The sequence below is a fragment of the Dermacentor andersoni genome, chromosome 4, assembly GCF_023375885.2.
Source record: "Dermacentor andersoni chromosome 4, qqDerAnde1_hic_scaffold, whole genome shotgun sequence".
Classification (NCBI taxonomy): domain Eukaryota; kingdom Metazoa; phylum Arthropoda; class Arachnida; order Ixodida; family Ixodidae; genus Dermacentor; species Dermacentor andersoni.
In genome coordinates, this window is record NC_092817.1 from 93,529,718 (window position 1) to 93,554,682 (window position 24,965).

The 24,965-nt window shown below is 41.0% G+C and overlaps 2 protein-coding genes across 10 annotated transcripts in view; one reads left to right on the plus strand and one right to left on the minus strand.

The window, feature by feature from the left end:
* Positions 1–1,894, minus strand: part of LOC126536474 (uncharacterized) — a 56,838-nt gene extending 54,944 nt beyond the window's left edge. For 6 of the 8 annotated variants that reach the window (XR_008613717.2, XR_008613716.2, XR_008613718.2 and 3 more), the window contains exons 1-4: positions 1,772–1,894; positions 1,503–1,582; positions 1,262–1,342; positions 1,071–1,150 (exon numbers count right to left, since the gene is read on the minus strand). Coding sequence is in view for 3 of the 8 variants with exons in the window: in XM_055074045.2 (XP_054930020.1) it covers positions 1,071–1,150; positions 1,262–1,342; positions 1,503–1,578 (237 nt within the window). In the remaining 5 variants the exon portion in view is untranslated. The remainder of the gene's footprint in view (positions 1–1,070; positions 1,151–1,261; positions 1,343–1,502; positions 1,583–1,771) is intronic. The other 2 variants (XM_055074043.2, XM_055074044.2) reach the window with 2 other exon arrangements.
* Positions 1,895–2,050: 156 nt separating this feature from the next.
* The window catches only part of LOC126536477 (MFS-type transporter SLC18B1-like), a 28,915-nt gene continuing 6,000 nt past the window's right edge, over positions 2,051–24,965 (plus strand). The window contains exons 1-13 of one of the 2 annotated variants that reach the window (XM_050183453.3): positions 2,051–2,375; positions 7,678–8,616; positions 9,956–10,047; positions 11,514–11,587; positions 12,753–12,900; positions 14,159–14,227; positions 14,759–14,849; positions 19,761–19,900; positions 20,603–20,704; positions 21,525–21,616; positions 22,289–22,384; positions 23,016–23,090; positions 23,848–23,941. In XM_050183453.3, the coding sequence (XP_050039410.1) occupies positions 7,749–8,616; positions 9,956–10,047; positions 11,514–11,587; positions 12,753–12,900; positions 14,159–14,227; positions 14,759–14,849; positions 19,761–19,900; positions 20,603–20,704; positions 21,525–21,616; positions 22,289–22,384; positions 23,016–23,090; positions 23,848–23,941 (1,941 nt within the window). In that variant the 5' untranslated portion in view covers positions 2,051–2,375; positions 7,678–7,748. Of the gene's footprint in view, positions 2,376–4,874; positions 5,368–7,677; positions 8,617–9,955; positions 10,048–11,513; positions 11,588–12,752; positions 12,901–14,158; positions 14,228–14,758; positions 14,850–19,760; positions 19,901–20,602; positions 20,705–21,524; positions 21,617–22,288; positions 22,385–23,015; positions 23,091–23,847; positions 23,942–24,965 lie in introns of those variants that run through there. The other variant, XM_050183454.3, reaches the window with a different exon arrangement.

A 24,965-nucleotide genomic window follows, 5' to 3' on the forward strand; every position in this document is an offset into this window, starting at 1 on the left:
ACTTTCATGCCAACTTGAGTCACTGGGTATCTGCAGCTCTTTAATGAAAAAAAAAAAAATCATTAGAAATTTCTTTAGTGCTGGGCACGATCAAACCTGTGTCATACAGTTTCCAACCCGTGTCAAACAGTTTCCAATCCACGTCACACAGTTTACTCAAGCACAGCAGCCAGATGCTTTAGCGAGCTGCACAACAAATGCACTGGGCATGTGCCTCTCCTCAATGAAAAAAAGAAAAAGAAACTCTCGAAAATTTATCTGATGCTGAACAGAATCGAACTTGCATCACAGAGGTTCCTCAATAAAAAATTTAATTTTGAGGTTTTACATGCCAAACCCCAATATTATGATGCACACCGTAGTGGGGGACTCCGGATTAATTTTGACCCTATGGGGCTCTTTAATGTGCACCCGATGCATGATACAAACATGTCTTTGCATTTTTTCCCCATCTAAATGCACCCTCCGCAGCCAGGATTTGATACCACGACCTTCGGCTTAGCAGCGCAACACCAAAGCCATTATGCTGCCACGGCAGGTTAGTTGCTCAAGAGTGTCAAGAGGGTAGCACCAGAGGAGTCCAGCTGCACTACATGCCTCATACATGACTTGTTTCGGGGGTAGAAATACGGTGTGTCGCTACATTTCTTCAATACTGATCACATTAATGTCAACCGTCATCTTGGGATGGGTGCGGCTGAAATTTTTTTTTAATTTGCAAAACTGAAACGAGCTTCAAAAATGTGCTTTCAAGATGTGGAGGAGGCAAAGAAAAAAATGATGGAAGCCCTGATGGCCATCACATTGCGAGACAATTAGAACAGTTTTGAACAATGCTTAAATAGTGGAACACGTCCATTGCATATCAGTGAGAGCACTTTGAAGGTGATAAAAGTTTGTGATTAAAGTTTAGAAATAGGCAAAGTAAAGAAAAACAATCACTTTTGGTTACCCCCTCTCCCCGTATGTCTGCTCTCCGTCGAATGAGTGCTTGCAGCAATGTTACATAACTTGCAGCTCGGCTCTAAGACTGGACCTAACAAACACTTGAAATTATGTTCCAATATTACCTTCATGAAGTCTTCCAACTGGTCGTCTATGGCATCTCTCGGAACCCCGTTTTTCGAGGCCGGCTCGCTTTTGCTTGCTTCTGCAATGAATTATTGAAGCAGTCACTGAAGTCACGAATGTTCTCATACAAAAAAAAAAAAAAGATGGCTAAAGCAAGATGTTACATAAAGGCAATGTTGGAAAAGTTTACCATCAACTGCGTCGCCTTCGTCATTATCTCCTTGACTTAACGATGGCTCAGCAGGACCAATCGCTGGATTCTTAGCTGGCGCTGCAGAACACAACACAAACCGGTCAGAAAAAGAGCGAACCAGCTGATAATCATTATACACTGCATAAATGTTATGAAAACATTCAGGGCAGGCAAACAGCACGACCGCCAAGCAGGCATCGTACTTAAGGGTTGCATGCGTCAGAGTGTCTACACTTACGCGAATACGCACGGCTTTTCTCCTCCTTTAACTGCAAGATCTGCCGCCGCGCCATCCTGTCCTTCCTCTTCACCATCTTTCTGGACAAAAATACGATTCTTACCATCGCACGCAGGCATAACGCAGTAAACAAGTGTTCAACCGTGCATCGTTTTCATCAACCGACTCGTAGCGACCAGTTAAGACCAGCAATCACAACGACCAAGCTTTCTACGAACGATTACTAATTTTACTTCGGATATAAGCGACATGCAGCAACTATCACTCACCTCGCGAAACAAAAAGTTCGCTCAAGGAACTGGAGCAGAAAGTCTAATCCGTCTAATTACTAGCAAACGTTTCCCACTTGCGGAATAATATCCAGTCTCAAAGCGAGAAGGGAATGTGGAGAAATAATTGCAATGACGATTTCTGATAGAGCAACGAAAGTACACCATGAAGTTGAAGTAAAAAAATTACCAGCGCACTCTTGCGGCCTTACGCGAAAAAATTTTGAAGGTCCAATGAAATGCGTAGTTTCGGTTGTGGTTTAAGCTGCGCGCGCGCACTGAAAGCTCTGAAAGCTGCTGAAAGAGCGAAAGCGCAAGCCGCGAAAGCATGCGCTGGGAAAAGCGTCCGGTTATCTCATGCACGCGACAGCCACGGTTTCAGTGCTTGAACGTTGGGAAACTCTCCTACAGCACACGGGAAAGCGTACGATGCTAAGTGACCCAAGCGCCGCCGCGAAGCTGGATGAAAAACATCCTCGTTCACGGTGGATGAATCACCCACCTCCTGTAGCTGGCTGGCGCGCCGACCTGTGCTGTGATTGTACACCTGAAATAGTATACCCGGTTTCGGTCGTGGAGTGCCACCCAAAACTACGCAACTCCGGTGAGTGCGCGTCGAGGAAAGGGAGCTATCGCGAAGTTTGAAAGGAGTTTGCATGGCGTTGCCGCCCCACTTGCCTCTTCAATAGCGCATGTTAAAGCAAATCTACATTGTTGTGATTTCAAAGCATCTAATTAACCGGAAAACTTCAGTGAGCCTCTGCGGCACATTTTTTTTTTTTTTTTTTTTTTTTTTAAGCGATAGTGCAATCCTGCCGCGGACCCTATTTACAAACTTAACGGCGCGCATTTTAATTTTGCAATACCAAAGGCGCATATGCGAAATCAACACTTCATCGATCTGCTTATTCTTCATAAGCTGAAGTCCTTATTCTGTAATGACCACTTTTACGTGAGACGCTTTAGCTAATTTGCATCGTAACTGCCTTTCTTGACAGGCTGAAAATCAGTTAATATTGTCACGCTTCATTTTAATGAAATACGTCTGTTATGCTACAATGAAACTCTGAGCATGGCAAGAAGAAAAATTAAAAATCATCTTCAGCGTGCATTATATAAATTTTCATAGCAATTGAACTTAAGGTGATTACAATGATCGACGACTATCATAATATCACTCGTTGGCGCAGTTTGCACCATGAGCAGTGCGCTGATATGTGCTTGTCATTACTATAGCACAAATAGGCTTTTCAGACAGTCATCAAGCCTATGTCAGCTAATGATAACCATAAAATGGTTGTTTTTATGCTATATCTATTATATTATTGGCATTGTGGGAAACTGATTGGCTATCAGTGACAAGACGAGGTGCCTACAATCTTTTCATTACTCATAGGAAGTTTGCTCTGTGTATCTTGCGATAGCTAGATAAAGTGTCCATGCCAACCACAGATAAGTGTACTGTGTGGTTAGCCTGGGTGCCAGACCAGCCCTATAAGCTACTGTTCTTGTGTAGGAGGAGCTCCATGTAAGGAGGTTGAAAAAGCAGAGAGCAACTTGGCAGAAGTGCCATTCTTACCTTTATCTTTTGTTTATATTTGCTACAGCTTGGTTTTTCTCTTCTTGAGCAAGATCCCTCGTGCCTATACCTGAATTTATGAGTTTGCTGTTTCTAAAAAGAAAAAAAAAGAATTATTCTGGCTGCTATATAATCTTGACTGCAAACCTCGGTGGTGTGCGCGTGCTCAACTGAATGTGCCTCCAGACTATTTGCAAAGCCGGAAGTAATGCGGTCTTTATTTTGCGATATTTCTCAACGAACGTATGGCCATCTGTGATTGTTGTGGTTTGTCTGCAAATATACAGGTTGCCCCGATTTATTTCTTTACGCTTTCTGTAAAAGAAAAAAAAAAAGAACTAAAACTGTTTGGATCACTGTGTCCTTGATGACCAGAGCCTCTGCAGGACAACAATGATTTTCTATACATTTCTACTGACACAACTTAAGTCACAGTGAGAAAATTCCAAACATATGACTGACTTCTTCCAAGTTTAGTTTCCTTGCCAAAGCACATGAATACTCATTAACTTGAATGACGTGGAAATTAGTAATAGTTCATCCTGTAACGTCTTCCAAATCATGTTGAAGACATAAACAATTATTAAAAATTTTTAATCAACTTCCTACAATTAATGTCATGTACGATGGAGCCAAGCTTTGTAAAACTGCACATACAAACACCTTTTTACACAGTTCCTGCTCTTGTTTGCTAGGTGTTTTATCTAGTTACTACCATTATCATCTTTTCTTCCACCTTTTGGCTGTCTCTTTTTGCTTTCTACCATTCTCCAAAACTAAGAAAGCTTCGCTTACATGGACAAACATCAGGGATGTGTTCTGCCTCATTTTTTAACTGATAAAAAAAGTATATAAGAATGGCACATGTCCTGTCTGCTCACTACTACTTTGTCTTCATGTTGTTGCACTACCCAAACTAGCTATGATTTTATACCTGTTATTCTGCTAGGAAAACTTTATAACATTTCATCAAAAGCCACCTTGCAAAAGCAGATATATTTTGGTTGTATTGATCCAAATTCTTAGTATTTTATAATGCTACAGGAATGAAATTCGAATAAGTTGTAGACCAGTTTTCATGGAGGTGCTGTCACTACAAGCAAGTTTTTGAACACCACAAGAAGGCTGCAACTCAAGAGGCATGCATCTCATTTGTGGCAGCACCAGCGAGGCTTCCTGTATGGCATAGTGTTCTAGGTCTGCACTGTTACAACCATACACAATGCAATGGCACGTTCTTCCAGAGTTTTTTGCATGCTGTTTAGAGAAAATTCCTTAACAAAATTTTGTACATTACTAATTCAGTTTATCAGTCATCATCAATCAGCCGTTCACGCACAAGGCCTTGGTGCTATGAATTGGTGTTTTAAAAATATTTTGGGATGGAATAAGCTATGCACATATGCACTAGTTAATGTCCAAGTCATTGTGTCTTTCATGTCATGCTTGTTCCCAAGCTGTGTTGCTGCTCCATGCACATTCATCCATACATATGTTGCATTGACATTCACATTTATTTTTTATTTTTTGACTGCACAATCTGTGCCAAAAGTTAAATGTTTTCAAAGTACAGGCAAGCACAAACATATAAGTACTAAATAAATAAATTGGCATTGCAATAGCTCAAAGAAACATGCGACAGGTATATTATTAATTTGGCACACATATAAGATGCAACAAAAGTTACCACATGGCTAATATGAATAGAACTTGACAGATTCATTAACGAAACAAGCAAAAAAAAGCCTGGTTATTTGCTTTCCAGCCACTTACGAAATGCCCTCACTGCAGTTTTGGTTTTTGCATCAGCTCGAGGCGAGGCTCACACTTTGGAACTTCTCTTAACCGCACTATGTACACACATACACACACGGCTGCCGCTGCCCAATGATTGGCAGCTGATATTTCTGATAGGCCAGTGATAAGACACAAGTGGGTAAGTGCAGCTGTGATAAGGGAACTGCACGGAATAATGCTTGCAGGAGCAGCCTTCGAATGCCGCACGGATCGAAGCCAAGTGAGTAGCTTGGCCGGTGCATTCAAACTATAGTTTTTACGTGCTTCACGTGAAAGCAAAAGAGTGTTGTGTTTACAACACTTCAACGCATTAGTGAAATATAGTTATTTAAGAAAGGTTAAAAGAAAAAAAGAACCTTGTGTGGCCTGACCTCGCGTTATGTATTTTTACAGCGTAACCTGTCTAGAGTGCTATGTTTTGTAGAGGAAAGCACCTATCTGTAATAAAAAAATAATATTCTTTCAATGTCTTTTTTTTTTCTTGGTTTGTATATGCGAAGGTTACCATAGGCGCTAGTGACAGGAAAACATGAATGGCATTGTTAAATAAATGCTATGTCTTATTCAATTTCAGATGGCTTAAGTTTTCAATAATTAAAGCTAATGCGTAGTGCTTAGGAGCTTCAATTAAAACTATTTGGCTGCAGTAATGCACAGAGGAAATGCATGCACGGCCAGCAGTAATATGCAGAGGAAAAAGATGAAAAAATGTATGCAGCAGAAAATGCATAAGCTAAGCTTGTACCAATCCAGACACAGCTGCTTGGACATATGACAGAGCTTTATATATTGATTTCACCATGAGATTGGAGGGCTTGCATACAGACAAGACATCCTATGCAGGAGGGATGAGAAAGTCCCAGCCAGGTGTTTTATAGTATTAGGTATTTCTGTCTTTCCCAACATGAAGTATATTGTTTTGCTTTCCGGTGGGTGACTAGCCCTTGCGACATGGACAGGGTCACCTTTCTTTTTCTTTTCTTTCTGTTGCTTTTAAAAATAAGTAAGCTAATCTCAATGGCAGATGTCGCATGTGGCATGGCTTCTCTCTCTCTGATTTATTTATTTATTTATTCATTTATTTATTTATTTTTTGCAAACTACCAAAGTTCAGTTTAAGCTGCTAGGTTTGCCAAGACTGTGAAGGCCTGTCATGTTAAAAAGAAGCTCACCTACTAATTAGCATAGTTAGGTTAGATAAGTGGCTAATTTCCACCACTGCAGATGCCTGTGACTAGAGTGAACCTCATTTGAAAACTTATTCTGGCTGAAAATATAACTATTTTGTTACTATTTTTCTTAAAAGCAGATTAACGTCAGTTTATCATGTGTACCGGATGACTTGCACTTTCTTCCTATTAGGGCATATGATTATTTGAGCTTTTGCAATTTGCAACACACATGATTGCAATTCATTTTGCATCAGCTCTGTATTGCTTTGATCGCGTGGAATACATGATTGTTAGTTAAAGCTTACATAAGCAGTCCTTCCTTTTACTTGTGTCTTCATGAGTTTTTTGTTTGTTAATGCATTGACATAAACTTGGCTAGTTACTTCCTTAAAATTTTATTTGTGCACACTCATTCACATGTAGTATTTCATGTTATTTCTGCGTGTTATTACATCTAGCTTAGCATATTGAATTTGCAGCCTTGCGGCAACAGTGTTTGGACATGCCTTTGAACAGCTACAATTAAAAAAGTTCTCTATATTACTTTTTGAAAGTTTGCAAGTAATGCATGATTACAATAGCACACATACACATAAAAAAAAAACAAAGGTTAAAGAAAGACAGAAATGTGACTGAACCAATCACTCAGTCCTTTTGTACTTGTGCCTTTTTTCATTTTCATTTCTTCTTGTTTGCTTATTTGTTTGAGGATGTGTGTGTGTGCCACTGAGACTTTAAGTGATTACCAAATTGCAGTTTACCATTTTTGTTAATGTATTTAATAAGTGTTGCTGTTTCTGCTGATGCTTGTACTGCTGTGTTATGGCAGCAGTAGCAACACTTTCTTAAATGCAGCCTAACCACAAGTGAATGCATTCATCATCCAATCACCAATTAACCTTGCAGCACCAATCACAAAATACAGTAGGCTTGCAATGATTTACACTTGAATTAATAATGTTAGGATGTTGGTTGGGGCTGTCAAGTTTCCAGTGCACTTTAAATACGCATAATTCAGATAAGTCAAGCATAGATTTTTAACTTTCTTGGTTTCCAGGATGCACAAGTGCAGCCAAAAATAGATTATTTTAGGCTTTCTTGGGGATGTAACCAGCACCTTAACAGGCCTGTTCTTTTATAGTTAGGATGCTGTGTACATCAAATGCCAGCACAAAATGTCACCATTGATTTGGTCATCACAATATGACCAGTTATTGCTTCACATGTTTGTATAGTAAGCCATAATTTTCTTCTGGCCTCAAGTTCAACCGGTGTGATAATTCAAAGCAACATGTATGGTCCCTGGGAGTTTGACTGTGATAGCGTTGACATTACCTATATTTTCTATCTATTTTCAGTGACATTCTGAAGAGCTGCTAATGGTTCTCCTTTTCATGAGGAAAGAGCGACAGGACACACTGCTGAGGACATGCAGGAGCCACAAAATGTCAAGGATGATGTCAAGGATGATGGCATATCTATGCCATCAGGCATTGAACATAACGAAGACACAATGCAACCACATACAACCAGTGATTCAGCTGGCATTCCTGGTACATCAGAAGTAAATGCTGCACCACCATCAAATGCCTCAGACATTTTAACTACATCTAAGGCTACACCTCAGGGACCAGCAGGCGGCAGCCAAGACGAGGCGACGTCAGCTCCCCTTCAAGACAAAGAACAAGTACAAGCTGGGAATAACAACTCAGAGCAAGCGTCAATAAACAAACAAGAAGGCAAACCAAGCCCAAATGAAATGAGTTCAGGGCAACTACCTGGCCTACATGACACGCAAGCAGTTTCACAGCCACAAGATTCTACAGCTGTTAAATTAAGCAGCCCGGCAGAAGATGGTTCAAACAAATCTTTGCCAGAAAACGCCCAGCGTTCCACAGATGACGTCCAAGAGGTTGTTGGAACAGAGAGTCAGTATACTAGCCCAAATCAGTTGGGAATGTTGGAGCGCAGTGCATCCGATACCGAAATTTGCAGTTCTTCAAAGGCAGTGAAGGGCATGGATCTTGACGCTGTTTTTTCAAAGTCACTCGAATGTGTTGCTGTGCCTGTCAGGCAGAATTCATTAGATAATGACCTTTCCAAACGGCCTCATCATCATCGTGGAACCATGATGCGGTCTCGGACACTGTCAGTTGTGTCTCTGCTGTCCACTCGCGGCACGGCAAAGTTTCGCCTCTCAAGAAGCCAAAAGCTCACTTTGTTCTGCCTCTGTTTAGTAAACTTTACAAGCTACATCAGCTATTCTGTGATTGCGCCATTCTACCCACAAGAGGCAAGTGTCACTTTTTTCTTCCTTTCTGTGTCTAGCTAGAAAAGCAGTTGGCTTTCACCTAGCAGCATTCCTAAACACATGTGCCAAAGGAATTGTAAATCACATCCAAGAGCAGTGGCCAGACATTTGTGGTCAGAAGGCCATGAACATGCGCGTGCATGTGCAAGCACGCACGCGCACGCACACACACACACACACACACACACACACTTATATTGAAAAAGATATTTTGTCTCTAAAACAAATAATGATAAGATTAAGGATAGCCATACGCTAACTGCAGCCACAGAACATATTGGCTTAATGTGTGTGTAATTATGAATGGCCACCCGCCTTTACACCTACAGTTGCTCCATTTTTGAGCCCAAGACTCCCTTTGTTTTAGGCTAAGAGCAGTTTGTCTCATGTGCACAGGTGTTAAATTGTGCACGTCTACAATGAAATTACCTGTATAACGAAGGATTGATTACGTCCAGGCCTAATTCCTATCTTTCATATGTACTGTGAACGCCTCTACAGTGAAGACAGCTACAATGAATTTGCCTGTACCACGAAGCAATTTAGGTGTCCCAGACAGCTGATTTGCTGCTTTACACCGAATGACATGTAGCAGTTCCACCACTGTCCTTTGAAAAAGCCACGGAGCTGTGCTCTGTGCTAGCGCCAACGTCTGCGCTAGCGACATACTTGACGAGAATGCCAACGCCATTGAGTGTCTCAGTCTTGCTGCAGGAGTCACTCAGCTTGTCCGCTGCTTGTTGTAACACACTAGCAGGTGCAACAGCTCATGAATGCTTCGCAGTTGATGATGACGATATAATAATAACTTGCAACCAATGACGTCTTGAAAGCCATCTAGGGCAGAAAGGATGCAAATGTCAATGAAGGCTACAGTGATGAAGAGCCTGTAAACAAACCAAACATTTTGACAACAAGGGAGGAGACATCGCGGCAGTAAATGATTTTCAGCTTTACCTTGCATCTTTCCCGGGTTTTGCTGCGGACCGTGCTGTGAACCTCCGTGTGGTAAGGTCCATTGCAACCACACATTCCATCAGACAAAGTTTGCAGAAAAATAATTACCTACTTATTTTACTAGGCCTCTCTTAAATTCATGTTAAATAACTTTTTTTTCTTTTTTGTTGAATGTGCTTAGTCTGCTCCACTGTGAGCTGTACGGTGCACAATATTTACAGCCAAGTGACCTGTACAACGAAAAACTTTGACGGCCCCAAGCACTTTGTTATAAAGGCATTTGACTGTATATTATTGTTCCTGAATTTGCAGTGAGTCATTATGTGGGTTATAACATCATCATACGTGCACAATGTGATTGCAGGCAGCTTTCAAGGGAATGCGAGAAGCTGTGTCTGGATTCGTCTTCAGTGTTTATGCATTAACAATGATGGTGTTTTCACCCATCTTTGGAAAACTGGTAAGCTCTCAACAAATTTTTTGCATTAGTATAGCCAGAAAATACCCGACAGGTTTCGATACCAAAGTTCACACTTAGCATCATAGCTCTCTCTACGATTTCTCCATAAAGCTTATGGATTCATATTCTGTAGCATTGTGCAAATATTGGAGGTTCCAAGTATGAATATGGATTCATTGTGTTTCAAATTTCATATTTAAATACTCACTTCTATAATCATTCTACCATGAATGGACATTGACCTACACAAGTGACAGCACTCTGCAGGCAGAATTACTGAGCTATGCCAGCAATCTCTGACAAAGCAACATTTTCTGCAGCACACGGTATTGTAGTTGCATAACACATCTTCTTAAAAATGTGGGGAACTGAAAAGTTATACCTAAGTCTTTTCCTTCAATGCTGCATGCACATCATTAAAGTGTACATTTGTTTCATCATTTTTAATCGCTGCATGTGACCTCAAAAACAGTGATGAGCTATATGTTTTGTCTGCCATTTCTTTTTTCATCTTTATTTTTTTCTGGACTTCAGAAATTAAGGAAATGGATATTCAATTTGAAGCTTGCAGCCAGCTTTTCCAAGTACTCATATTCAAGTAAAGGGGCCCTAAAACGTTTTTTAAGCTTCTCTAGAATAGTCTCACTATTGAAGGGCATCATCTCCTGAATCTCTTGCTGCAAAATTTTTTCAAATCCTGTAACCATAAGTGGAGTTTACTGCACCAATACCTGGCTTTTTCTCTCTTTTCGTTTCCACTAGCACTCTAAAAGTTACATAGCAGAGAAGCCAAGAGGGCAAAGCCCTCGCCAAAAGTTGAGTGTCGCGGCAGCAAAAGGGCTTGTTGCGACAGGCGGTCGCAGTAGACTACACTATGTAGCACGCAGCTGCCATATCTGAGGGCAGACGTAGCTACGTGCAATGCAAATATGAAGTGATTTGTATGTCTCTTTGAGATCATGGACACATACATTTTTCATTTGTTTAACTCAATATTATCAACTATGTATTATTGAGAATGCTCTTGTGATCACGAAATCAGCCAATAGCGTTAGTCAGCCAAATGCTTTCGATGTGACTGCATTCCAGAAGCGAGGGCAAGTGACTTTTCACTCTGTTTGACACAAGCTTGTAAATTCCCTGCTGCATGCAATGCAGTAATATTTGGCTCACATGTTCAGAGCAGCCTGTACAACAGATTGGCAATGTTTTCTTACTATGTTCGAAAAGCGTTTCAGGGCTCTTTTAAATTCTGAAAATGAAAAGAAAAAATTTCTATTTGCATAACTATATTTGTACACTTACTGGTTTTAAGTGCAGGAAATCGTTACTTTTGCTGGGAATAAACAAAACAAGTGCCTTCTGTTATTTCATACTTTATCACATAATTTGAGGTTGTGTAAGGGTTTGATGGTGTGCAGTGTTGTTTTGAGGACCACTGAATACATTAAAACTTACTTTTGCAGGTTCCCATCTTAGGAGCAAAGCTCATATTCTTCTCTGGCATCTTATGCGCTGGAGGAGCAAATATCTTGTTTGGGTAAGAATTTTCATTAAGCATGAATTATTTAGAAAAAGATCCAGTTGGAAGATAAAACTCACGAATGTTATAAACACACATATGTATTTATGTATGTGTATAACATCCATAAGTTTTATCTTCCAACTGGATCTTCTTCTGGCACAAATACATATTAACATGTACGTGCATACATACATACATACATACATACATACATACATACATACACACACACACACATACATACACACACACACACACACACACACATATATATATATATATATATATATATATATATATATATATATATATATATATATATATATATATATATATATATATGTACACGGTGTCCCAGAAGATGTTAGCCAGGATTTTTAATAATTTTCTCGTGCTATAGGTGGATGCAACTAAAACCATGTTGGACACTCTATGAAGCAACATCTTTTTTATTATTCAGCTTAATTACATAATTATTCAAGATGAATTAAATAACCTTGCAAACCTTAAATTTAAAAGAAAACCTCCTTGGAGAAATTTGTTAAGTGTTCAAGAAACATCCGATTTGGCAATAATTAACTTCCAACTAGTTCTGCAATATTTTCCATGTGAGAACCCAGCACTTATGCTGCTGCTGCTAATGCTGGGTGTAAAATATGAGAGAAAAAAACCACACGTGGCTACCTACTTGTGCCCTACAGTTACGGTGCTTTCAAAAATGTGCCACACATAAACAGAGTTTGCACCCAGTGCACTGCTACTGAGATAGTGATAGGGCAGTAACACAGCCATTGGCAGTGAAGTTTACATCAATATGCCTTGCTTGCACTGCTGAAATCAACAGGCATAACAGTCCATGATAGTGATAAGCAGACGTAATAACCTTAACATCATTGCTGCCCTGCTCCTTTCTCAGTAGCAGTACACAAGGGCAAAGGCACTGTTCGTTAATGTGAGCACTCTTGAGAGCACAAGGCTACAGTGCAGGATTAATTAGTGCCACAATGAAAACCTTTGCGATGCTGGCAGCTGTTTGCCGTCTATAGCCTATAACACGTAGCTGCTGAAAGCTGCACACTTCTCTGTCAGTGTTTTGGAATAAGTTTGCTTGATATATTGATGCACCTGCAGTTATAAATTAACAAGACTGATGTGTTTAATTTGCACACTATTTTTACAGTCTCCTTGACTTGGTTGAAGACACCCTCATGTTCACCGTGCTGTCATTTCTTGTCCGGATTCTAGAAGCACTTGGAGCTGCGGGTTTCTCCACGGCATCATACTCAATAGTCCTTCATGTGTACCCTGACCACATCAGTACTGTCTTTGTAAGTAAGCATGAGGTGAACAACTCTTATGCGATGTCTGTCATAATCTATCGTTTCTTTGTATGGCATTGGCTTATGGGAGTTCATGCTGTACCCACCTGTTCCTCCTCTAATGGTGCCTTTTGCACCTCACATAACTCAAGCTGCCATGTAACACAATTTCTTTAATGCAATGCCCAGCCTAAAAGTAAGCCTGTCTCAAATTGTATGCAGAACCACACTATTGTTTAATTCCAATAGTAGACCCATATCAAGTTTTACTGCTCTGTATGGAGCAATCCTATTCCAATGGCAGAATGAGAGTGTAAGTTGTGTGTTCCAATGGCAGATTGGGACCAGCCACCGATTCCGAATCACACTGTGGAACAAAAATATTTGCTCTGCCAAAATCAGCAGATTTGACCAGAAGTCCGCGTGACATGTTTCCTTCACCCGCCTCTGCTTACTGTCACGGTTGCCTGTTTCCAGTTGTGGGCAGCTATGGATGACATGGAAAACATGGATGCTACATCACGCTGTGTTTTTATTTCTGCTCCTGGATAACGAGAGCTCCAGCTCAGACACTATAAGTTCCAACTCCAGGGATCTTCCGACACAGAAGAAAAACTGACGCACGGAATACTGCGATGATTCAGATGGTGGTGGTGATGAAGCCTCCATATCCACCACTAGTCTAGCGCCGTCTCACTTAATTTCCCTGTACTAAGTGCCCACGTGGGAGCGCATGCATTCCATTTGGAGATTTGGCGAGAACGACCTCAGTTGGAGTGACGCACTCCGTTCGTGATCCGGCCGAGCGCTCACAATCTGCCATTGGAATTCAACATATGAATGTAACACCATTTTTCCGCTGTGCATCAGATTTAACTGCTAAACATCTTGAGTTTAGCTTAGCTTAGCATAAAGCTTAGCTTATGGTAGCAGGGCAAAAGTGGCTTGGGACCCAATTGCTTTATTAGGTCACACCATCTGCACATGGCATGAGCAAGCTAAGCAGGAGATAGACTATGAAAGAAAAGCTTACAGGCAGCTTGAATTATTATTTCCTTGAATCATTTCCATTTTTCTGAGACCATGGCTGTTGTGGGTGCATGGCATTAGAATCATGTTACATTCAGTCACATTGTATTTGTGCAATTACAATAACTTTTTTTGGTTTCAAATTACAGATTGCTCATTCATGTGCACAGGTCACTTAATATTCAAGGAATCGTATGGACCTTAAAATTACATACACCTTTCTCATATGCCATTTCAGGGTATTATTGAAACAGCAGTTGGTGTTGGAATGAGTATTGGCCCTGCAATAGGTGGTGCTCTCTACAGTGTAAGTAATCTGCAGCATCATATTTTTCTCTGCATCAGGGCAATCCTTTAGCATGCTTTGAAGGACAGACTTTCAAAATCTATAAAGTGTTTGAGCAACATGTGATAAAATGGTGCCGTACTGGACTGTTAAAGCATTTTAACTGTGCCACCCATCTGTCTATGCAATTCCAATGGGCTAGCATCAAAATAGTCACACAGGCTTGTTAAGCATTATGTAACTCAAAATTGGAGTGCCAGCACTTGCATTAGTATAAAATGGCTACCTAACGGCTCAACATTTTCAAGTTGACAGTGGGCGCTTAATAAAATCTGGAGCGGTCTATATTCAGGTTAGTTTACATGCATCAACAGTCTAAGTTAATGGTAGACAGAAGTTGTACGACACATATCTGTGTTGATTTGAGAAAATTGAATGAATGATTCATTGTGTGGATACCTCAAGCATAGAAATGAAGCATAGGGGTGCTGCCTCTGCAAAACTTGCTGTGTTAGTGCAGCGCTGCAATTTTTCTTTTGTCTTCCTTCTTAGGTTGGTGGATTTGGACTTCCATTTTACATACTGGGCAGCTGTGTGCTGTTAACATTCCCAATATGCTGGTTTATCATGAAGGATATTCAAGGTATAAGTTCACAAATACTTCACATGTATGCAAGTTGTACAGATTTAGCGCTAAACAGTGGGTATGCTGGAGTATGCTTGTGTGTGTGTTGATGCATGTGTGTGCATGTGTTGACAGTATCTGTAGCTCAAGCCATCCATTTTCCATCTAAAAGGAATTCGGTACAGCTTTTGTTAGTGGTATCCTGTTTCAATTGAATTCCCAGCCCGAAGGTTTGTCTGTCAATTTGCAACTGCGTCAATGAGCTCAGCTTGCCAGTGTAACATGGAGTGGCATCCCCTTGAAACTTTTATCATTTTGCAGCTTGCATGAAACACAGTGCAGGGTGTCTACCAAGTTGACATTTCCAAATTCCCCGAGTTTTCCAGGTTTTCCCTGAGTGCCATTGCAATATTCCCTGAGTGACACAGAACTTCGTTTTATGTCAAGACGGGTTGACACCATGCTGCCCGATGCTGCTACTCTCTAGTAAGCATGTAAAAAAAAAAAAAAATACTTAATACAGTTTGAATAGTAAGGTCTAATGTTTATTTTATTCAAAAAGAAAACAGAAGGGTGGAGTTAGTAAAATGCACAGCAAATAAAATATCTTTAATAAAATGGTAAAAACCATCGCAAATTGAGTCGTACATTCACAAATACGAATAAAAAGGAGATGCATACAGAAGCAAATATTTTCAAATATGAGCAATTTCTTTCAACTCATAGCAAGCTCATGGGTATGAGGCCTGAACTTTGTCACAAGTGAGATTCTCTCTCAACAGTTGGTAAGTAAACCTCAACTGTCCCAACATACTCTCAGCCCACGCACAACACCTCAGTGTTGCATTTCACCGCTTTAAAAAGTTTATTTTGGTTTGAATGAGGGACACCTGCATCTCAGCATCAGCCAACACTTCGTTTTTTGAGCTCAAGCTCCTTCGAAGAAGCCGCGGCACACTTCCTTTCCCATTCATTCCTCAATGCGTAGGTCGTTCCTGTTCTCATCCTCCTTCTGCTGCGTGTTCATCCCACGGGACATTTGAAGCTTCCTCTTAGTCAGTTGTACAGTCAATGGCCGATTTTTCGGACTCCCTAGGGGCCGCGAAAACATACGAAAAATCAGGCAGTCGTAAAAAATGGATGTGTGTCTTTTACCGTCCTTAAAGGGCCCCTCACCAGGCCGCATAGCAAATTTCGGTTATATGCTGCAAGTTATGTGCCCTTTAGGGAGCGTTCTGCTGAAAGAATTTTTCAAACTGGTTCATTAATAGCCGAGATAGAAATATTTCAGTGCCACGAACCCATGATTTCACGAGGTGAGGGCCACTTCCAAGAGAGACACTCTTTCCACTTGCCCCAGCTATCCTCTGCAAGCGAAATTCTTTCCCTGTGTTCTCCTATACTGGAGCTTGAAGATCGCGTGACGCATACGTCACGGGCCCACCTTCATTTTTTTTCCCTTCACTTTTTTGCTGTGCAGTGCACTTCAGCTGAGGGCGTCGCATGTGAGCTGTTGCACTTGTCTAGTTTCGCGCAACACGTGATTTTGCGTGCTGCGCACGAGAACATCTGACTAGCGGTATAAGCCAGTGCTACGGAAATACTGAGGAAGACACAAGCGGATTATAGAGCATGATCGCATGCTCTAACATTGTAGAAAATGACATACTTTCGTTGTCTGCGTGCGCAACTGCACGACATGGGAACGTGCAGACGAAACAGAAGCACATTTCTCTTGCAGCGGTGCGAAGTAAAACAAGAACATGAAGACATTCAGTTTGTGTGTTTTATTATTCCTCTAAACTTTATTTCGTCTATTGAAGCAACAGATTACACAAATAACGGATGTTGCCTTGAATAATTCTCGAAGTCGCATGTCACTACAAGTGACGTCACAGCAGTGCGATGTACGTAGGCGTACTTGTGCAATTACATCTGCTCTCCGACTGGGAGCATGGCACTCGTGAGAAGGGCAAACGGCATTCGGTTTGAAATTTCAGCTCCTTCTGCGGCGCGTAGCGATGTAACACTTAGTAGACACGATAGTTAGCGCGCATAGTATGCATGGCGCTTGTCAGCTGAAAATCGCCAGACTTGGTGAGGGGCCCTTTAAGGGCTCAAATCGCCGCAGGCACATCCGAAAAAGCTCGGAAGGCCTGCCAGTGCACTAATGAGGCATATCGGTGCTCGTACTGCGACAGGAGATGGCGGGTGCACGCGTGTATAGTTAAGGAATACATACTGTGTTCCATACCAATTGCCCCCCTCACCACGCTTGTTATGCTTCACCGCAATACTTTAGCGTATTCTTCACCACGTAACACTGATGTACAGAGGCGAAGCTGACTTTCTGAAACCGTCATTGTGGAACGTGCAGTGCTTTCCGAGCTTCGAAACAATTCGCGAGGACCACAAAGGGAACGGCAAGAAGCCTAATAACGTCGAAGCAGCTAGGCCTCGCGTTGCCGCGGTGGTGGATACGGCTGCCAACAGATCTGCGTGCGAGAGCGCCGTTTGGATGGCCGGTTCGAGGCGGCAAGGTAATCAAAAACTATGGGCACTTTGCTGAGCTAAACTGCGATAGGCGAAAGCCTATCTATGACTGCCTGAACTGTTCCATGAGTGTTCTGCGAACGGACGCCGCGCGCGGCCCCGAGCATGGGATGCAAGCGCAGTGCGCGCGCTCTTCGGAGACATCCGACTGACTCGGCTATATATATATATATATATATATATATATATATATATATATATATATATATATATATACATATATATTTATATATATAAATTTCTTTACTTTAGTGTTTTTATTTTCTCCCTTGCGCCGCCGGTGGGATCCGAAACCATTACAAAGAGGCGAGGCGAGGCCACCTGTCAACTTTGATAGATCACCGCTTTCCTACGTCCACCACGGACTGTGCAAGAACGCTCATGAGCCACTAAAGGCTTACGCATTAAAATGGCAGCGATTGTGGTGGCTTTGATTAATGCTGTGCAAAAAGTAAGAAAACTCGGACGGCGAAGGGTTCTAGGGTCCGAAATTTCAGACGTTCTTATACATTGACTCTATGGGGACTTGGTGGCGCCGCGAAGCCGCCCGAATTATCGGGCGTCCGAAAGTTGGTCGTTGACGGCACACTGGCAACTCATCCAGAGGATTGCACCGTGTCAAAGAGGTTTCCTTACTATTCCTCTCTGTTACTCGAGCCAGCATGACCGCGACTCTCATTCCCATTTCAACAAAATTGCTGCTCATTTTCTCTGATAGAAGCACAAATTCCCTGAGTTTTCCCTGAGTATTTCCTGACTATTCAAAATCCCTGAGAATTCCTGGTTTTCCCGATTGGTAGACACCCTGACAGCGGTGTCAAAAGAGCAAGTTGTCCTGCGTAAAGCTTGGGCTTTCATTGCGAGCCCTGCAACACTCCATCACACACTTTCAGTGTGGCATGTCCACACAAGCAGCTGTTTACAGCAATTTAGAGTCAACAGCTTTGTGAATATAGAAAGTGCTACAGTGATTAAATGAGGACATATGAATCCCTGCTGTGATGAGTATAATAACCAATAATGAAGCCCTTATTGTGGTGCAGGAGGCACAGAAATTACGTGCCTAGTGTGAGACTTCAAGATTACTATACAAGTGTTGATATGATGCGTGTGTTTACCAGTCTGTAGACAACAAGTATAAAAGTGATCTGTTGCATTATCATGAACAAATTACACATACACAGGATATTGCAAGCACAAATCCAAAAATGTTTTGGGGTGAATTATATGTTCCCCTACAAAGAATTGTTTGTCACATGTCAAAGATTTAGCTAGGCGCACTAATATATTCTTGACCTCAGGCTCAGTGTCATTTTGCTGTTTTGATATGAATTTTCCTGTTCAGGTTTCATTTGTTCATAATGATACAGCAAAGGCAATTTCTGCCGGCACATGCATGCAGGTAGTCAGTTATATATCCTCATATCGTAGCCATTAATGGGGAAAGAATGTTGGTTAGTTGTAGCACAAGTAGAGCACAAGCAGTAAGTCATGTTTACATGAAGCTGCAATGGCACATAAAAGTGAAGGTAAGGCGGAAGACAGTGTAAGATAAGAAATGCTTCCACTTGTGGGTACCAAGTGCTTTACTAGTTTAGCGATAGAACACACCGCATTATTTTCTCACATATTCTGAACCAAAAATCCAATAAACTTTAATCATTAATCACACATCATAAATGAACTCCGCCCCCATGTGTGGCTACACAGCAGTGCACAACTGTGAGATCACCGATGCACCATATGTTTCCTACATAAGGGACCCCATTGATTGCAGGGAGTTAGATTTGCGTAAGACTTGTGTGGCCACTTTGCAATTTTCTCCAAAACTAATTCAGCCTTTTCCATGAAATAAATGTTGCAAGGTTCTAAGAGGGGTAATCGAACAGTCTATATAGATCCAATGTTTACCTCTGGTGCCTCTTCAATAAGGAATAAAGAACAGTAAAAAACACTATATTTCCTACAATGGTGTATTTCACTAGCCAGTCACTGTGGCAGCCAGCTAAGCTGAGTGCAGTGCTAACAGATGCAACACAGCAGATCACAGATGAAAATCTTGAATTGCCAGAAAATTTGGCTGGAGAATGTGAGCTCTTAACCTTACTTAACCTGCCCCTTACTTTAATGAAATATAAACAAGGTGCCTTGTCCAATTCACTGAGGATACTGAAGCAACCAATTTATTCTCCCCATTCGGAGGATTGTTTCAAGTTTCTGTTTGTACTAAGGCTCAAGCCCTCTCTTTGTAATGTTTTAATCACCTAAACGTACCACACACAAACAAAAACTTGTCCAATGTGTCCATAATTATGCTACATAGTGATCTTGCCATGCATAAAGTGAATTTTCTTCCCATCTCTCTTCTGCTTGCAGTGCAAGCTCTAGAAACAAGGAAAGAGTCGTACTTTACTCTCCTCAGAATACCACAAGTGATCATTGTCTCAATAATTTTGGTCATCGGGTCTCAATCGCAGGGTTTTGTAGAGCCAACATTGGAGCCCCATATGCGACGGGTGAGACACTTTCAGAACACTAACTGCATAAAGCAACTAATGCATGACATTATAGGACTAATGAACCAGTACTAAAGTCAAAATTAATGTGTGTTTTGACTGTTTCTTTAATTTGCATTGCTTGGTAATCAAATGAAGCTACGTAACACCTAACTATCAAAGCATCTGCAGATCACTCAAGTTATTTGAAACCTATATCTAGCCTGGAAAAGGCAGCCATTATCATTGTAACTTGCACTTTGAAGAGCCCATGTGGCTCCTGTAACCAATACAGCTGTTCTTTTTTTCTCCCAGTATACCACTTGTTCCGTTAAGTGCACAGGGTCATGCAGCACAAACCCAATACTCAGCGTGTCATGCTTCTGTTGAAATCAGATTTGAAGAACAGCAACAGCAAAAAAAAATTAAAAAGAAAGAGAGAGAAATCAGAAATTATTGCAAAATATGAGCTCTGAGTAGCATCACGCTATATTTTTCTAAATAAGCTATATAGGCACATAAACCAACTGTAGGTGATAGGAACAGACAAACTTTTAAAGCAGCAACTTTTTGTCTGGGGTACAAGATGCATTATATGGCCCTACGAAAAAGCTGATGCACACACAAAAGAAATATATTCTACAAATAAGGCGCAACGAAATGCAAGATGCCTATTAACTCGTATCACTTCTTTTAATGTAGTTTTTCATTCTTTTTTTTCAGGAATTCGATGTAGACACCAGCATTGTTGGTAGCTTTTTTCTAGTGATGTCAGCTGTTTTCTCCATATGCTCTCCTCTTGTCGGTTACATCTGTATGAAGACAGTAAGTTGCACTTTTACAACTTTGCCATTTGGTTGTAACCCTGCATTGATAGTTTAAATCTGTTCTGATAAAAAGTGAAATTTGCTTTATACTAACTGATTTCCTTTCGAATTAAGCCAGTGAAGGGCAGTCTCTGTAGTAAGTATTCTATTGTACTTGGATGCAGCAAGGCACAAATGCAGCTGGTCAATTTCTGTGATCATTCATGATGCCACAGTAAAGCTGAAAGCTGACTCATCAGATATAGTAACTGGCACACCACACACCATGAAATGTTTTTGTTATACAGCCACACCATTTATAACCAGCCGCAGTACTGTCTGAGTGAACATCAGTGGCCAAGCTTTCCAAGCCAAAAAAAGAAAGCACATGTTTGGCGGTAGTCTGGCGGAAGCAAAAAGCAAGGAAGGCCATAAGTGCCAACTTTTGGTTGATGTGCAAAAGCTTTTATGTTATGTTTAGACTAGTATGAGGCACTTTGCTGTGCTGCAGTGCTTGAGTGCCAATTGCAAGAGAATACGCATACTTCATTTGCTAAGGAGAGAAATCATAATTGGAGAGTTAACACCTGCTGCAACTTCTTTATCAAGGTATGCCGTTTCCATTAAATGAACCATTTGGAAAACAAAAACGAAAAAAAGGTTATCTATAACCATTGAGAAAACATTTTAGAAGCAGCCTTTTCAGAATTCTAAATTTTATTACGTTAGTAAAAGACTAAAACAATCATTCTATTGCTGCATTTTGGTATACCATAATGTGTAGCAAAATAAATCGAGATACAGAACTTACTTTTTTTTTCTCTGCTTCCTGTGTTCAGGAACAACGAATCCCAATTATGATTGTCGGCTTGATCATAATGGCCGCAGCACAGATCTTCATGGGGCCTGCACCATTCTTGGGCATCCCAAGGTAAAGCCACAGCATGGAGAGCTGACCTAGTGCTGCCCCTCAAAGAAGCTATGAGGCTTCTGTGCCTTTCAGTAGCATACATAGCATGCCATGCCTTTTTTTTTTTTTATAAGCTGCTGGCTCAGTGGGAATTTTTTGGAAAGTTGCAAGTTCAAATGTATTCTACAAGCAGTGGTGTCTTGTGTTGGCAAGATATGTGTTGGCAGATGCAGAGAGTGGACACCCATGTGCACTCACATGTGTGTCCGCCCTGTACATCTACATCTTTTTATTAACATATGCTTGAATGTGTAGACATACAACCTACAAGCCACTTGGACATTCTGTTGCAAATTTTTAGAAGCCGAATAAGCCGTAAACGAAACATAAACATCACCTTGATTGCAAAACAAAAGGGAGTGGATTGGTAAGCAGGTTTTAAGTTAAAAAGGGCAAGGTAGAATAAGCTATATAATTTTTGAAGACATTTTGGTTCTAGCTGTAATGACATATTACAGCATGCACAACCTGGTCACTTTGGTTCTCATCTAAATAAATTCATCAGACATACTGCCAGAAAATGTTACAGTCAAGAACTCCGCGGCGTCCATAGGCTGTTAGTCGTGAGCGTAACCTGCAAAACATTTTGGAGGTGACTCCAATGCTGCAATATAGTGTGCATATTTGTTTCAGCAACCTCTGGGCCACTTTGGCCACAGTTTCAATCCTTGGTGCCTCCTTTGCCTTTGCCTATGTACCCACAATGGAGAGCATGATTCGAGCTGCAACGTAAGTTCAACACGAGCATTTGTGTCTCAGTGAAAATGTGATACCCCTTCTAAAGCCCCATCTTTTTGTCTCACAGTGAAGACACTAAACTAGCTCTGTAAGGACAAAATGTTATGCTAACACACATGCTAACACTCATGGCTCGACTATCTGTGAATTACTGGCTGGAAGTGCTGGTATGTTAGCCTATTTGCCTGAATGTTTCTCCATTTCTCCAGCAAATTTGCTTATTGTAGTTTTGAAAAGGCACTTCCAGATTAAAATGAAATGCAAATAGGCTGAAATGAATAAGAACTCCTTACATGCATGATTTACTTGAAACTGGGGTGTGGTATAGCTGTGATGCCATCTTCTGAACATGATACAGCCTCAAAACTCACTATGCTCAGTGTTACACAGATTAGCAAAATACAAAAGTGGAAAAAGCTGTTTTCAGTTAATACTTTTATTTGTCCTCATTTTCTTTTATGTCAACAGCGCATGCCATTTCTCACCGCTAGTTCTTTTTTTTTCTTTTTCCAGTGATGTCAACATCACTGTGCACTGTGCATCATGTGCATTGTATCCCGAATTTAAATGTCAAACATTCTGCATTCAATTGAAGTCCCATGGCTATCATGTTCTGTTGCAGTTCTGGTGGCATGGAAGAGGACATTGGAACATATGCCCTCGTATCTGGCTGGTGGAATTCCATGTACTCCTTGGGGTATGTTCTGTGCACTTAGGGCCCTGGCATTTTACAACACAGCTCATCTCATATCAGCTATTTGAGCAAATGCTAGAAAACGTCAATACAGTGTACTTCCAATGATCCTTCAACATGACAGCAGATATCACAGTAACTATGTCGCAAGGCAGGCTGTAGGTGTCATTCATTTTGTCACACACATTTACATGAAGGGAAAGAAAAATGTCACACTGACAGCCAAGTGCAAAACAGCAGAAGGCACCGATTGTCAAAACTCAGTTGCTAAGTGCACTTGCACTTTAATAAGATAAGAAAATATTAACATGGCGTCTTAAAACAATCTACAATGAGCCTCTGATTAAGCATACTTAGTTGCTTGATTGTTTGCAACTCTCGACCAAGACTAGCTGGAATTTGCAGTCGCTTCAGCAGCCTTTTGCCCAGGCCACTTACAATCGTCCATACAGCTACCACAATAACTAGTATTCATGTCATATGTAATGGAAACAAAGGCAGTAAAGAATGGTCATGCTTGAGACATACTTATTGCCCAAACAGCATATATAGAGCAAATTTAGTTTGACATCTTTGTTTAACATTGCAAGCAATACTCCCAGAGAAAAATCTGTGTGTAGTTGGCTCATTTTTGAGTCTAAGAACAGGAAGGCAGACATGTACCAGTGTTCAATTAGGCATGCAAGAAGAAGGCGTAATTTTCCAACTTACAAGTACATTTGAGGTTCTGATCACATCTGCTTGGTGTTTGTCATTGCAGCGAAGTTATTGGGCCATCAATTGGAGGTGTCCTGTTGGACTTGATTGGCTTTCCTTGGGCCAGCACACTTGTAGCAGCAGGATCTCTGCTGACTGTAAGTTTACTTGTGCTTCTGCAAGATTGCATCTGCTAAATGACATCTGCTGTTTTTATTGGGATGTTTCCGGTTTTCACAAGCTGCAATCATGAGGTCATTACTTAAGTGGCAACCTGTCCAACACTATTACATTGACACTCATGTTTCAAAACTAGCATAATATTAAGAAGGGATAGAAAGTTGGGCGAGTTGGTATGGTAACATATTCTTGGTTCGTAGCGCGAAATGACACACACACAGACAAGAAGAAGACAGGACAAATGCTCGTCCCGTCTTCTTCTAGTCTGTGTGTGTGTGACACTTTGTGCTACAAAGCAAGAGTATTTCAGGGACAAGACGAAGTGCATCATCCCGTCTCATCTTTTGTGCTACTCCTAAACATGAATGCCACACCCAGCTTGCTGTCATTCCACATTGCAATTTTGCTATTGCTCTTGAAGCTTCAAGCACATGCAATATATGTTGTACACAAAATATTGTCGAAGGAGACATCTAGAGGTCAAGCAAGTCTGTGACATAACGTAGGTGGTACATGCATGCTGGTCGGCCTGCAAGCTAGACTGACAGTTAAGTTAATGTGGTGCAGATGTATCATCAGTTGTGAGTGAAAAATAAATTGCTCTGTTAAAGAGTTTTTAACATGCACCTAAAGCTTGATACATATGCACAGGGTGTCAAACCGAAACTTTTTCGGGTTCAGTTCAGGTTCAGTTCAGTTTCAGGCTCACACTTTTCGGTTTGGTTCAGGTTCAGCTCCAGGACAAAAATTATGATGGTTCGGACCAGTTTCAAACTTTGTAAACCGGTTCATTCGGGTACAAAAATGAGTTTGAAGAAAGAAATACATTCACATGCCTCATTTTCTGCAAAAATGCACAGTTATTTGGAGAGACAAGTTCGCTTGGGCTAAAACTACTGTGAACCATTTTCTTTTGTATGGGCATCAACTTAAAAAAAATTAATCACAAAAATGAGGTGCCATGCTTTGTTGTACATAGGCATGTCAGATTTGTAGGTTCGT